The sequence below is a fragment of the Anthonomus grandis genome, chromosome 3 (genome assembly GCF_022605725.1).
Source record: "Anthonomus grandis grandis chromosome 3, icAntGran1.3, whole genome shotgun sequence".
Taxonomy (NCBI): Eukaryota; Metazoa; Arthropoda; class Insecta; order Coleoptera; family Curculionidae; genus Anthonomus; species Anthonomus grandis.
Window position 1 is genome coordinate 31,120,167 of NC_065548.1, and position 15,004 is coordinate 31,135,170.

At 29.5% G+C, this 15,004-nt stretch overlaps 2 protein-coding genes across 7 annotated transcripts in view; both read right to left on the minus strand.

The window, feature by feature from the left end:
* LOC126734374 (protein slit) overlaps nucleotides 1-15,004 on the minus strand; it is a 524,120-nt gene that overhangs the window by 501,180 nt on the left and 7,936 nt on the right. For all 6 annotated transcript variants that reach the window (XM_050437970.1, XM_050437973.1, XM_050437969.1 and 3 more), the window contains exon 2: nucleotides 10,028-10,373. In XM_050437970.1, coding sequence (XP_050293927.1) covers nucleotides 10,028-10,284 — 257 coding nt within the window. In that variant the 5' untranslated portion in view covers nucleotides 10,285-10,373. The remainder of the gene's footprint in view (nucleotides 1-10,027; nucleotides 10,374-15,004) is intronic.
* The window catches only part of LOC126734377 (chondroitin sulfate synthase 1), a 493,776-nt gene that overhangs the window by 257,681 nt on the left and 221,091 nt on the right, over nucleotides 1-15,004 (minus strand). The window lies entirely within an intron of this gene.

The window sequence follows — 15,004 nt, forward strand, 5'->3', positions numbered from 1 at the left end:
ATTTAAGATTCTGAACCATTTTAACTAATTTATTTTGGTAACATAGTCATATTTCTTTAAGTTGTATATGAAGCGATATAGTATATAAAGCAATAGCATATATTTTGAATGTATGTACTCGTAGTGTGCACCTTCGGAACTGCACTCAAACAGAGAAAATATACAACATTACCGTAGTTCAAGACTCACAGATTTTTTCTCATTTTGGTGACCAGTACCAACCGATTTGTATAAAGAGCTTTCCTAATTATGTAAATTTTTGAAGAAGTTTTTTTGTATGCTCTCGGAGATCTATATCCAAGTATAGCACAAGCTTCTTTGCACATTTTGAAAATATCAAAATCTTACTATTCAAGAGAAGCCCCAGCAATTTTCAAAATAGAATAATCATATTTCAGATTTTAAAGAATGTATCCTCAATGTGTTATTAGCAGAATAATCTAGCACACGCTCTATATAATGATTCAAAGATGTTGGAGCAGTATCAGGATCACAAGAGTCAAAGTAATGTATATTTTAATCTCTAAAACTATCATATATGTAAAATGTATCCAATAAATACAAAAGTGGCTCTAGCATTATAGAGCTCTGCTTATATCAGATACTATCTCTTCCATAATTAATTTAAATTATAAAATAGTGTTTCAATTTATTTTAATTACGATTTCTATTTTTTTTTACTAACTACTTTTTTTCTAATTTTTAACAAACGCGTATATAACATACAATTTTATCCAAAATAATTTGGAACCTAAATATCATATAAGCATGTCGCTGTTATAACTCGCCATGGAAAAAGTGGCAAAAATCAGTTTTCATATGTGATTTTACTTAGGTATTTGTACATTTATAAACTCATTATATAACTAAGAAAGAAAACAGTATCCTAATTTTGAAAACAAAACAACTTTAAATTGGAAATATGCATACGAATTTTCTCACGCTTATCCATTAGAATAAAATCTTTTCAATTTTTTATAGAAACTATTCCTGGCAATAAATTTTTTTTCATTTTTTTAATTATGCACGAACAAGCAATAAATGTCAATTAAGATATTTACTTAGGACATTGAATTACGTAAGATCTCTGTAATTGTTATACACCCCAAAAAAATCCTAAATAGATTGTTGAAACGTTGACAACGCTATTTTCTTTACTTAAAAATACTTAAGAAAAGAGTTTTAAGTACATATCAAAATATATAACTAAGCAATGTATATTTTGACATGTAAGTGTATATTTAAAATTCAGTTAATTCAGTAAACCATTAGCCAATAAAATTTTTAAGAGTAATATATCGTAAATCGGTTTTTTCTGATACCAAATAGGGATTAGGCGTTTAACGTTTGCAAGACCTTCAACCCGACAGTGAACGAAACAGATAGATTCGAAAGCGGACATTCAAACTGAACAGCAACACCGAATTAATTACTCTCCCTTATTTTGTAACACGGCTTGGGTATCTTCTTACAAATCTCAAAATAAACGATTTAAGCCAGTTTTAGTGCCGATAAATAGGCATTTACGGGAGGCCATGTTCGGCACTTAAATGACCGGATTAATGATATTACGCATTCTCCCAGTAAGATACGCATAAAGCACGTACACGGGGAGGTACCAAAGTACAGATGTTTATTTCGTAATTAATTAAATCAATAATAAGTCATATAACACGAGTCTACATATATCTTTTTATAATTTTAAAATAAATATATTACTACAGAATAATTGAAGAAAATATATTTTATAAAAAAAATATTCTATTTACTATGTAAATATTTCAGACAAATATTTGCACTTCTTAAGAAAGCCCAATACGAAAACTAGTATGCAACTTTATAAAGTTACTACAAGAAATTACAGCTAAGCGATCGATAAATTTGCATGTAAATAATAAAAACGTCATAAAATTTGGAAACTCACTTTTATCAAACAAAGTATTATTAGTAGAAATTTGTATTAGCCTTATGCACAAACTTAAAAAAATCCTAAATAAAACTGCAATTATGTCAACTTTAGTCGGTAATCTTTAAATTGGAGGTCAATAACTAACTAAAAAATTTAATTAAAAAATACAAATTTTATTGTATTTGCTTTTCCTAAGCCAACATTGGATTTTACTTTAAACAAATTTATACACAAAAAATTTTAATTAAAGAAGAAGAAAATTTAACTTTGCATACCAAAAAATTATTCCGTGTAATACTCTAAATAATAATAAATTTATTTTATTTCTTTGTTAACTATAATAAAATGCAAAACAATGATTTTCGAAAAAGTTCTTTTTAGAGAGTAATTTTAATTATACCGAAAATAAGATACGTTGTTGCTTTTACAGTTTTATTAAATCAGTTAATAGTCATTATTAATAATTAATTTGATCTAATAGTTACAAAAAAAAATAAAAGTGTCAAAGTGTAATTTTATTTAAAATAGTATTAAAAGAAAACAGGAAAATTATGGCTGGAAAAAAAAAGGTTGGATAGATCCTATTCGGTATAAAAGTATTTTAGAAATTGTTCAAATTTTATAACAACATAAAGCCTGAAAATGAGTTGAATAAATTCTTTAAAAAAAATGATTTACTCAAATGTTTATGTAATTTTAAGCGTGCATTTTATTAGAATGGCTAATTACCAAAGAACATTTGAATCTAAATAAATTTCCATACTTGGCAGGATTTTAATTCTGTAGTATTTATTCTGTCTGGTTATTATTTATGCTTCTGTTCTTATTTATTTGCTTGATATAGTTTTTTAATAAAAATAAGTTTTAGGTTCAGATTAAAATCAGTTACTTCGGGTTGGAGTAACTAATTTTTACAACTTAACAAAGAAAAATTTATTTATAACTATAGGGCATACTTGAGATAAAAAATATTTATTTAAATGACTGATATTTTTATCCACCAACTTCATTTCAAATGTTTTGAAATGAAGTTGGCACTAAAGCATCGAAAAATTTTCTGAAAAATCTAATACGGTATTTATATAGATAGTAAGCAGTAAGTATAAGAAAATGTTACAGTGACAATATTTTGAGATTTTCTGCAAGCCTAGCCAGATCTATGGAGAAATCTTAAAAACAACATAGGAAAATGGCTTTAAAGACTGTCTTTGAATCAGATCTTTTTATAAATGCAACTTTAATTTTAGAAAAATAGTAATTGATATAATTTTTTGGAAATATTATTTCTATCAAAAATAAAACGTGTAGAGGAAGAAAAAAAAATAAGTACATGATAAATAAGTTTCTTTTTCTGTTAGTATTGGGTTTGTTGACTTAGCTATTCTCATCCAACAGTGTTGATTTCTTTTATTTATAAAAGGCGCATACATTACAAAATACTTTCAAATATTAAATTAATTGATAAACTTTAAGAAATAATTAATAAACATAGGTTGATAATCGTGGCCATTTAAGTTATTCATTATACTAAAAAACTTTTAAAAACGAAAAATTATTCTTGTTCTTATTATTAAAAAATATTTATACTATCTACTTGAAATAAACAACAAGTTTTACCTTAATAAAAATAAGTAGAGATGTAGTACCAAAATAAAAGTATTTAAAAACTTGTAATTATTAAATACTTTTAAAAATTTTTAACAAAACAATTTGTAATTATACAGCTAATAGCTAAAAAACCATATATGTAAGTATATATAAAACTATTTAGAAACTCATTCAATCATTTACAGATTGCTTTTATATCACTATAACTATACATAAAGAATAAAATTTTACTATTTGCCCTAAAATAAAATATAATTATTTATATTTTACTTACAAAAAATGAATTTATATCTTTAAACAATTAATTTAAACCATAATTAATGTTAAATATCAACATAAATATGCAAAAAGTATCAGGCGTATGTCAACGTTAATATACTATATTTATAATGTAACAATCCTTCTGAGTATTTTTTTGAAAAAGAAAATTTTTATTTATTCATAGTTTTATTTAGTGGTATTTATTACTAACTAGTATTAACTACCAATAAGATATCATATATATTTACTTTCACTATCCTATATCATTGAATAAGTTTCGCACACATTTAAATTGCACTATCGGTTCATGTAAAGTACGTTTAGAATTTTTAAAGTTTGGCCATTTGTGGTCTTCAAACAGCACATAGGCAATAAAGAACTAAGAACTTTCGAGAATCGTTGTCTTAAGCAGAAAAACGAAAGTAAAAGAGCAGTAATTCGCATTGTAACCGTTGCAAACTGGCGTAAAATTGTGGAGGATCTGCGGTAGCCGACAAATTACGATACGGTATTCCGGTCTCGGAACAGAACGAAATTATTCACAGATGCTATATGCATCGCGGTGCATAGGATTTGTTTGGTGTGTTCTACGCGAAAGTCGAATCAAATTGGAATTAGACAAAGATTAATGAAAAGGGCTTTTTGTTTGGTGGAGGTGGTTTATTGGCTCGATCTTGTTCAAATGAGTTTTAGATCTAATTATTTTGGAAGCTTGAGTTTCCTTTATATAAACTGCTTTATTAATTTATCAAACTGGGACAATATATAACGAAAAACTTTATTATGCCTTAGTTGTCATGCAATAATTTTAAATGCATTAATATTAAGCTATGTGCCTAGGTATTATTTAATTTCTCCTTTTATTTTGTGGTTTCTCGAAAGTTAATTTGTGATTAATTTTCAGAATGTTACATAAAAAATCATCCACCCTTTCTAGTTTAAACTTATACTTACAGTATTAGTCTCAACTAAATTAGTCATCAAAAGGCATCGTATTTAATCTATATAATACTTAGTGGACTGAAGTGGATTTCGTACACATTATGTAAAATCCCTTTTCATCCAAGCAAAAATCAGATTATAACTTGTATTAGTCTTTCGCCATGATTATTTATTTACTACAAAATGTTATTTTCTAAAGTTTTAAAATGATTCAGCGTATGTATAGCAATCTATCAGAAAATAAATCAACTTTTAGAACTCTTTGTGTCTACATTCAGCAACAAATGTTTTAAATCAAACTAAATCAATGCACCAATCAAGTCAAAAATTTTGGCAGTAAATTAACAAACCTTAATAAAATAACAATATCGTACTCGCACAATATAAAATATGAAACAAATAAAAGAAATTATTAAAAATAAATAAAATATTAGTTTCTAAAAGACGTTAACTACCAACTTATAATCAAAGGTAAGAAAAGAGATATCTCATTGATATTGTGAAAAAGTCCGACAACAATATTCTGGATACCGCATGACTTAGCTACTACTATGTACTTTTATGTCACGTCTACATAATGCTTTCAAAGAAAACCAATCCAGTAAGAAGTCAAAAAGTAATGGGATTTACTAAAAAAAATTGTAGTAGCCAAAAGAATTATTCTGTTATACTTTGATTTTCAAATTTATTTTATTTTTAGAAATAAATATCCATTATCTAATTCGATGATCCTAATATTACCTTATCGAATAATAATATGCACTTAGTTTTTGATCTATACCATTGCTGATAATCAATCTAATGGATTAGGTTTATAAGCTAGAGATCGGATCAAAACTTACGTATAATAACGAAGGGGAAAATTATTTTATGAGCTAAAATATATACTTCCACATATTATGTATAATCTATTGCTATATACATATTATACAGTGTGAGTCTATAACTTGGAATAAATTTAGTAGTTCATTTATTTTTTTATCTCAAAAAAATTCTCGGATCCGTCGAGTTGTATTTTTAGTTCTGCTGTTTTTTGTTGAAAACAAAGTAATACAGTGTGTCTCAAAAATAAGATATGACGTTATCGACGATTTTTTAAACAGCAATCTAAATTGTGTATTACGTATTTTTATGATATTATCGATGATTTTTTTTAAATATATTTTATTACTTATTTCCAAAGAACATCCCGACTTATATAAAACTGTAAAATTTGTGACTTGTATTTTTTGACCCGTAGTTTCCAAGATATGTAATTGATTACTTTTAATTTAAAGATCTTAAACCGCTTAGTTTCAGTGAATAATACTGTAAAATACATTATTGTGAATAGGTTTTTAGAAACATATAATTTTAGGAATATTGTTTTCTTGTAAAAAAAATTTTTTTCGTAAGGAAATTATAGATTTGAAAAAAAATATGGCATTTTATACTGGTTTAAATAGTAAAAGTAGTACATTTTAACATTGTTAAAACTTCTCTTGAATGTAAAGTCTTAAATGTAAGTTTAAAAGTTTTAAATGATCATTATAGATCAAATAACAATATTTAGGTACTTTTTTTTATTAAACGCAATGCGCTAATTAAAGTAAAAAATACAAGATTGCAATTTTAATAATGATTAAATAGGGATATAAAACAAGAGCCCAAAAGGAGGTTATGGACTAATTCAGGAATATGTATCCCGATTTACCACCGATATTGTATGCAAGTAAAATTAAAAAATCAGTTTCAGGAAAAAGATCACGTTAGAAGAACAACTACTTCTCATAAATCTGCGCTTAAAGAAAATTCCAAAATAAATGTATTATTATCCGTTTAAGAAAATCCTGATATTTCCACTAGACAAGTAGCGCGCAAATTGGAAGTGAGACAGTCTTCAGTAGTAAAGGTTCTCAAGGCACAGCTATTTTATTCCTATAAACTAACAATTCTCTAGGAACTCAATGAAGAGGATGTAGATAGGAGAATTAAATGTTTCGCATTGGATTTTGAACAATTTATGGAACTATTATACAGTGCTTTCATTTCAAAACGATCCACCCTTTATTATCCTAATAACTTTCTTAAAAAAAAAAAAAAAAAAACTCGTCAAATTAGATATACAGGGGGACGTTTAATTATGCATTTACTGAAGTTCTATCAATCACCTTCTCACCTCCAGCTAACCTCACTTTAATTTTATGTATGTATTTAATATATGTCAAATGAGAATCCCCATCGTGTGATACATCATAGTAAGGAGCGTAAAATTCTCTATTCAACGGTACCAAAAAAAAATGAAATCGGTAAATGTGTAGGCAAATAGTTAGCGAAAATGTCTAGAAATAATGAATATTTTATTTACGCCAAACTTTGGTATGTCAAATGGCTACCCCATGGTGTGATACATTATTTTAAATGCCATTCATTATGCTATCAATGGTTGTAAAAAAAAAATAAAATTGATTGACCAAGAAGCAATTAAAGTGTAAATCGGTAGGGTAGAAAAACAAATTTAATTAGTTTAACAAATCTATTTTATTAAATGTTCAAAATGCGCGCCGTTATTAGCAAGACAATAAAAAAGCCTATTTTTAAACTCCTTACGAATATTGGCAAGGGTCTGTCCGCTAATTTCTCTGCATTCTTGAAATATTCTATTATTTAAATTCTCAATACTCTCAGGTGGGGTTTTATAAACTTTGCTTTTTAAGTAGAAAGAAAAAAAGAAAAAAGTCTAGTGGGGTTAGGTCCAGAGACTGCGCAGGCCATTCGATTGCACCACGTCTGCCAATCCACTTTTCTCGAAAATTTTCATCAAGCCACTCTTGAACTACCAAAGTGTAGTGCGCGGGAGCTCCATCCTGCTGAAAATGTATATTATTTTCATTCAGTAATATAGCACCATGTTGATTTGCTTAATTTTCCATAGATTGGATGATGGAAGGGTATATTGCATTTTCTAAAAGGTTTAAATAAATTTCGCCAGTCAAATTTCCAGTCAAAAAAAAGGCCCGATTATTTCATTCCCATAAATTCCTGCCCAAACATTAATTTTTTGGGGATATTGGGTATAGCCTTCCCGAAAAACATGCGGATTTTCATTATCCCAGTATCTACAGTTATGTCTGTTCACCAGGCCATTTAAAAAAAAGGCCGATTCGTCACTGAAGCAAATGTTCTTCAATAAATGGGGATCGTCGTCAATTCGCTGGTACACCACTTCACAAAATTGAATTCTGCTATCAAAATCATCTTCTCCGAGTTCATGAAGAATATGAATTTTATAAGGAAAGAACTTTTTTTTTTAAACTTTATCTACAGAACCAGTGGAAATATTTGTTAGTTTTGCAGCCTTTGGTATAGAAAAAGTTGGATCCATAGCAAATTGTCCTAGTACTTCAACTTGGCATGCTTCATCGACAACTCTATTTTCATATTTTTTCTTATTGCAAATCGATCCCGTTTCTTCAAGTTTTCATATCAATTCTAATACGTATTTATGGCTCACGTTTTTATCTTGATACCTTTCATTAAATGCTCTTGCGGTTCTGCGAGCACACCGATCTTGAGCTCCATAAAGGAAAATTATTTCTATTCTTTCGGCTAGCATATACACCATTTTATTAACTCACTGTTTTAACTAAAATTGAAAAATTACACGCGTCAAACTGACAGTTTTAACAATAATAAATCGTCTGCTTTTTAAACCCGTTTAAAAATGTAAGATATTGCAGTGTTTTTTTGTACCTATTAGCTAGGTTTCGCAAAAAATATAGGTGAAATAAAAACACATACAAAGTTATAAGACTGCAAAGATTTTTACATAAAATTTGAATCTTTTTTCCTCGCAAATAACGGTACACATTCTTTACTTAAAAAAATAAATAATTTGATTTTTAACTTCTAAATTGCTTGTATTTTTTATTATAAAAAATATAAGAATTTTAAAATGATGTAGGTACCACACTAAAAGTATTCATTTGAAATACGAAAGTTTGGCGTAAATAAAATATTCATTATTTCTAGACATTTTCGCTAACTATTTGCTTACACATTTACCGATTTAATTTTTTTTGGCGTTGAATAGAGAATTTTACGCTGCTTACTATGATGTATCACACGATTGGGGTTCCCATTTGACATATTAAAGTGAGGTTAGCTGGAGGTGAGGAGGTGATTGACAGAACTTCAGTAAATGCATAATTAAACTTCCCCTTGTATATCTAATTTGACGTGTTTTTTTTTTTTTTAGAGAAAATATTTTCTTTTCTGATGAGTCCACGTTTATGCGGAAGGGAGAAGTAAATTGACAAAATTGCCGTTATTTAGCATACAAAAATCCCTATTGGATAAGGCAAGACCACACTTAACTCCTAGAGAAAGTAAATGTTTTCTGTAAGCAGGAATTTCAGGCCAGTAAATTATAGGCCAATTTTCTTCCTGATCAAATAGAAGTTGATATGTCAAACAGGAACATCTGGTTTCACAAGATGGTTCGCCTCTCCATTTAGATGTCGTGTTGACAACTATCTGGGGACTATATTTCCAGGCAGATGGATTGGTAAAAGAGGAACTTTTGAATGGCCTCGAAGATCTCCCAATCTACCTTCTTTAGATTTTTTCTTTAGGGGGTATTTGAAATCCAGAGTTTATGTATCCAAAATATTAAGTAGTTGAAAACCAGAATAAGGCACAAATGTAGATTGGTTTCTCCAGAAATTATAAGAAACGTTCAAACCAAATTTTCAGTATGTCTAGGGCATTGCCAAATAGTAAATGGGCTACATTTTGAATACTTTTGAGTATATTTTTGTTTTTCTTGAAAACAAGGTAATTGGAATTATTTCGGAAATCGTAAGCCATAAAAAACCTGAAATCTTGCAGCTTTGTATAAATCGGTATGCTCTTTAGAAATCAGTAATTAAAGTCAATTTAAAAAGAATCATCGATAACGTTATAACAGGTATTTCAATTTAAGGACACACTGTTTAGAATAATATTAAATAGTAAATGGATTATATTTTTAACATATGTCAAAAAAATTTTTGAGTAAAACAGATTTTATAATTTATTTTAAATAAAAAAAATTATTTTAGTTATCTTGAAAACGGTGCATAATTGATATTAAAACACTTTAAAAATACGCAATAAGAAATTAAGTTACTATTTAAAAAAAATCGTCCATGACGTCATATCTTTTTTTGGGACATCTCACACTGCATATTAAGTTTCTTTAATAAAACTGTTAATATATTTTAAACGCAAATCGCTGTATGAAATTAAACTAAAAAAAATTAAAATATCGGAATAAAGAAAACTTACAATCTTTCAGTATCCGAAGGTATTCCCCTTGGCACAGCAGTTAAACTTCTATGGGAACAGTCTACGGTAGCTCCAGAACATGTGCATACCCTGGGACATTTTGTGCTCTCTCCAAACGAGTACGTTGATGCAAAACTCAACTGGTGACCGGGGTGTGAAGGTTCGTGACTAGCCCTTGCATTCGCATAAGCAAAGGTAAACAATAAGAACAATAGGATAAGGAAGTTGGTGGGAAAGTACTTAGTTACCCCACTCATCGTGGGGCCGGGGTTTAAGAATCAAGCGGAGAGAAAGGTATTAGAATACGTTTACGGTGATGTATAACGTCCTAGTTGAGAACAACGATCTGAAATGATAAAAAAACCATTTTAAGCAAAGACATAAATATTTAAAGAATGACGTGATAAACAGGTGTTCGATATAATTTTGTATTAGTCACAATTTATCAAGCTTTATTTTATAGTAAACATCATTAGGTTGCTCATTGATAAAAATGTTAATGGTTCTTGTTAGTTCAGTTGTTGGCTTATCGCTATATTACCATCGTGTTTAATAAACTAATCATTGGTTAAGATTAAGTAAGGTTTAAATTAGAAATATAAGTACAAAATAGTTAGTTTTTGCTAGAATAAGATAATATAAACTAATAAGAAAGTTTTACTTTAGTTAATGCGAATTTTGATTATTTTTTAATTTAATTTGATAAATAGTGACTACCTAAATATTACTTATTAAGATATAAATCATAATAATAGTAATCTTAGATATTACTAAAGGCTTCAATTGATCATTGCCAAACATATGAATACAAGGTAATCAAGAAAAATATTTCTGTTTTAATTTTCGAAAATCGAAAGAAAGTCAAAACTTTTGAGCAGTTTTCTCTTAAATATAATTACCTATAAAACTGATTATAAAACTTTTCACTGATGAGCGGAAATTTAAAAATTTTAAATTTAAAAAGTTGAAAGCCATGTCAAATATATCAGAAGGAACGAGAAAATATAAGGTAAAGCATATTTAAAAAGTTATTATGGCAGGTGATTAGATTTCCTAGTCTAGCACAAAATTTTGTTTTGCAATTACATTTAATTGAATAATTCAGGATTCGCTTATTAAAATTTTTTGAAACTTTGCACGAGGGTTTGGAAGATTGGTCTCTTCAAAAAGTTATCTTACATTTTTTCTGTAAAATGTACAGGGAAGCCAATAATTGACCCTCTTACATGGGTCAATTATTGGCATACTCCTATGTTCCGCTCGGCGACGCACCACCCGGTATAGGACAATTCATGTGATTCTATATGGCTTTTGGATATAATCAGTATTAACTTAGCCTAGTTATTAAAGACTCTTTAAATTCTATTAACTTAATAAGCTATATAACTTAATAATAAACTAACTTTAATAGCTAAATAAAAACATTACAACTTCTAAATTTTATTAATTTTTTTTTATATTTATTAGAAGGTATGATATACAGGGTGTTTCAGAATTATTGGATCAAACTTCTAGGGGTTGTTCAGTGCAATAGTAGAATCCATTTGAGCATGGGAACCCATGTCCGGAAATATGTCACTACGCCACTACGGCCCTAAGACGCGTTTTGATTTAGAAAAAATATTAATTACCTAAATAGGATCTGATGCATTTATTTTTACCTTTTGTATATGATACCATCACAATACTTGTTCAAAATGTCTTCCTCCAACCTCAATACACCGATTTAAACGCCGCACATAATTTCGGCGGACTACACTAAAAATTTTATCCTTGTTTTGAAAGATTTCAAATGCTGCTGTTATTCGTCCAATTAAGCCTAGCTCTGATTCTACTGGAGTTTCGTAGACTAAAGACTTTACATGTCCCCCACAAGAAAAAATCGAGCGACGTTAAATCGGGTGACTTAGGAGGCCAAGAAACTGCTCCACCTCTGGCAATCCAACGGTGCCCAAACCGCTGAGCCAAATACTCGCGTACTTGTACAGCAAAGTGAGCCGGCTCTCCATCATGCTGAAACCACCTTTGCTGTCTAACTAGTGGAACATTTTCAAAGAGTTCTGGTAGAACTTTCTCCAAGAAACGCAGATAAATAGGTCCTGTTAACCGTTCCGGTAGAAGGTATGGCCCAATTAAATATTCATCAACAATGCCTGCCCATACGTTGACAGACCAACGATTCTGATGTTTTCTTGGAAAATTGCATTTTCAAAGTATTTTCTTCGTCCCAAACATGGCTATTTCTACTATTAAAAATACCGTCTCTTATGAAAGAGGCTTTATCGGTCCACAAAACATATCGTAAAAAATTTGGTTGTGCAATAACATGAACCAGAAGCCATAGACAAAATTCAACTCTAGAATGATAATCGGCTGCAGTCATACCTTTCTGGAAGTGGTAAGGATGGAGTTGTTGCTCGTGTGGTACCCGCCAGACAGAAGCGTTACTCGTATTCATATTCTTAGCGACGTCACGTGTGCTATTTGATGGTTCATCGGCAACTCGCTGAAGCACCTCTTCTTCAAATTCGACCGTTCTTACGGTTCGAGCAACACCAGTATCATGCATCTTGGTCTTAAACGTGCCTGTCTCAGCGAGCCGCCGATGAACCGCAATAAACTTTTTGTATCCAGGATGCTGTCGTTCGGGATAATGTTCGTGATACAACCGCGATACTGCTCGTGCATTGCAGTTTGTTGCTTCGTATGCATGTCCGCCAATTCTTGATTGGTAAAGTTTTCCATTAGCAATAAATGTTTAAAAATTGTAAGCTTTAAAATTTTTAAACGTTACATTGAGAATTGACATTGATAAGCGTTGATTTTAAACAATTGTTGTTATGGTATCATGTACAAAAGGTAAAAATAAATGCAGCAGATCCTATTTAGGTAATTAATGTTTTTTATAAATTTTAACGTGTCTTAGGGCTGTAGTGGCGTAGTGGCGCATTTCCGGACATGGGTTCCTATACTCAAATGGATTCTTCTGTTACACTGAACAACCCCCAGAAGTTTGATCCCATAGTTTTAAAACACCCTGTATTTAAATATGATATTCTTATTATATTTAAAATATACGTCCAAATTTCGCATTCGCTAGCTTTTTTTTCGATACAATATACCTACTCGAAGTAAAAAATCGAAATTAAAATTTTCTAGGTAAATTTAAACAGTTGATTTCAAAAGTTTGCTCTTTAATATAAACCTTAAAACAAAAGCAATGTATTACTCTGTGAAACTACCAAATATTAAAAATTTAAAATTGCCATTCTACTCGTGATTTATATCCCGTTCTTTGCGAAAGCTAAAAGTTGCAGAAGCACAACTCTCGGCTACCTACTGAATATTTTACTTACGCCATTCAGCCAATTTCAAATCGATCCCTCGATTCCAATGCATGCTTACATCTTTAAGGAAAACCCCTGGGGCCGGGAGGGCGCCGTCTTGAGACTTTATTTGCCGAAAAGGCAGTCGATCGAAAATTATTATACTCTAAACAAACATTCTGGAGCCCTTTTTATCGATTCTACTCGACTTCCGGACTGCCCTGAAAGACCCTCTTTAAAATGCTATTACGATGATTTTTTTCGAGACTGTATGTTACCGAATAAATAAAAAATTCGCCTCCTTAAGTTTCGAAATATTAAAGGAAGCTAAAAGGTTTGTTATAGTACTATGGGAAAAAGTAATATTTCCCTTTGTTTTTCTTATATGCTACGTGCAAAATTACATGTCGAAGGATAAAAAAAAACTTTAGATTGCTTAACGTTATAATAATAATTATAGAAAACAACGCTGAATGCATCAAACAAATTATTTATTTTTTCTTAAATAACGAACAAAACTATCTATGTAAATTAGCCTGGCGCAATTCAGTCTGCCTTTCCTTTGTTTACTTTACAAGTACCCAGCATTATCAATATTTTCAATGATTCATGTCATATCATCTAAAATTAGTCTTTGTTAAAAACTATTATTTGATTTGATAAACAACCTTTTGTACCTACAAGGTAAAGATAATGAAAACATTGTGTGAAATTACATGTCATTGACGACGGCGATATCTTTCCGGGTCTACACTATCGCTACTTTCTATCAATATTTTATTTAAATTGAAAATTACAGTGTTTAATATTTTTACTGCATTTTATTACAAGAAAGTAGGTAAACAACGCCCTAAATACAAAACGTTCCCGATGCTTATCACTGTTTATACATCAATATAGTGTGGGACTTTCTTTTAAATTGGAACAGATATAATACATTCGGTTTTTAAAGTAATATTATAGTAAAACAGAATAAAAATATTAAGTATATAATTATTTACAATATATAATTATTTACAATATATAATTATTAACAAGTTAAATAAAAATTAGTAAACTTCTTCTATCCAAATCCATCCAAAAATTTATCTATAACATAATATTACTAAACCTACTAATTATTCGGCAATTTGGCTTTAGACCACGCAAATCTACGGAGCCGAACCTTCTTAATCAGATATACTCGTTGTTGGATACCTTGGAAAAGAAATATTAAATGGATATAATAATTATACAGTGCGAGTCTGTAACTTGGAATAAATTCAATAATAAACAAATGGAGGCGTGTTCGAAAAATCGCTCGGACACGTCAATTGAGATTGTAAGTTGCGCATTTTTTACAATAAAAAGTTTATGCAGGGTGTACCATGTAGGCAAGGCTAAAACCAACTTTTTTATTTTAAATGGGACACCCTATATAAACTTTGCATAAACCATGTTATTATATTTTTGGATTCTCCATAAAATTCTAAACATTTTGAGGTATCACATGCCATAACTTAATTCGATTGTTTACCCGACAATATTTTGTTGCATAAACTAAAAATTATTGGTATTGATGAACCTGTATTATCCTAGTTCAAAAGCTACTTGTCTGATTGTAGACTGATTGTTAAAATCGGTACTTTCATTCCTAAAACTATTCAAACTC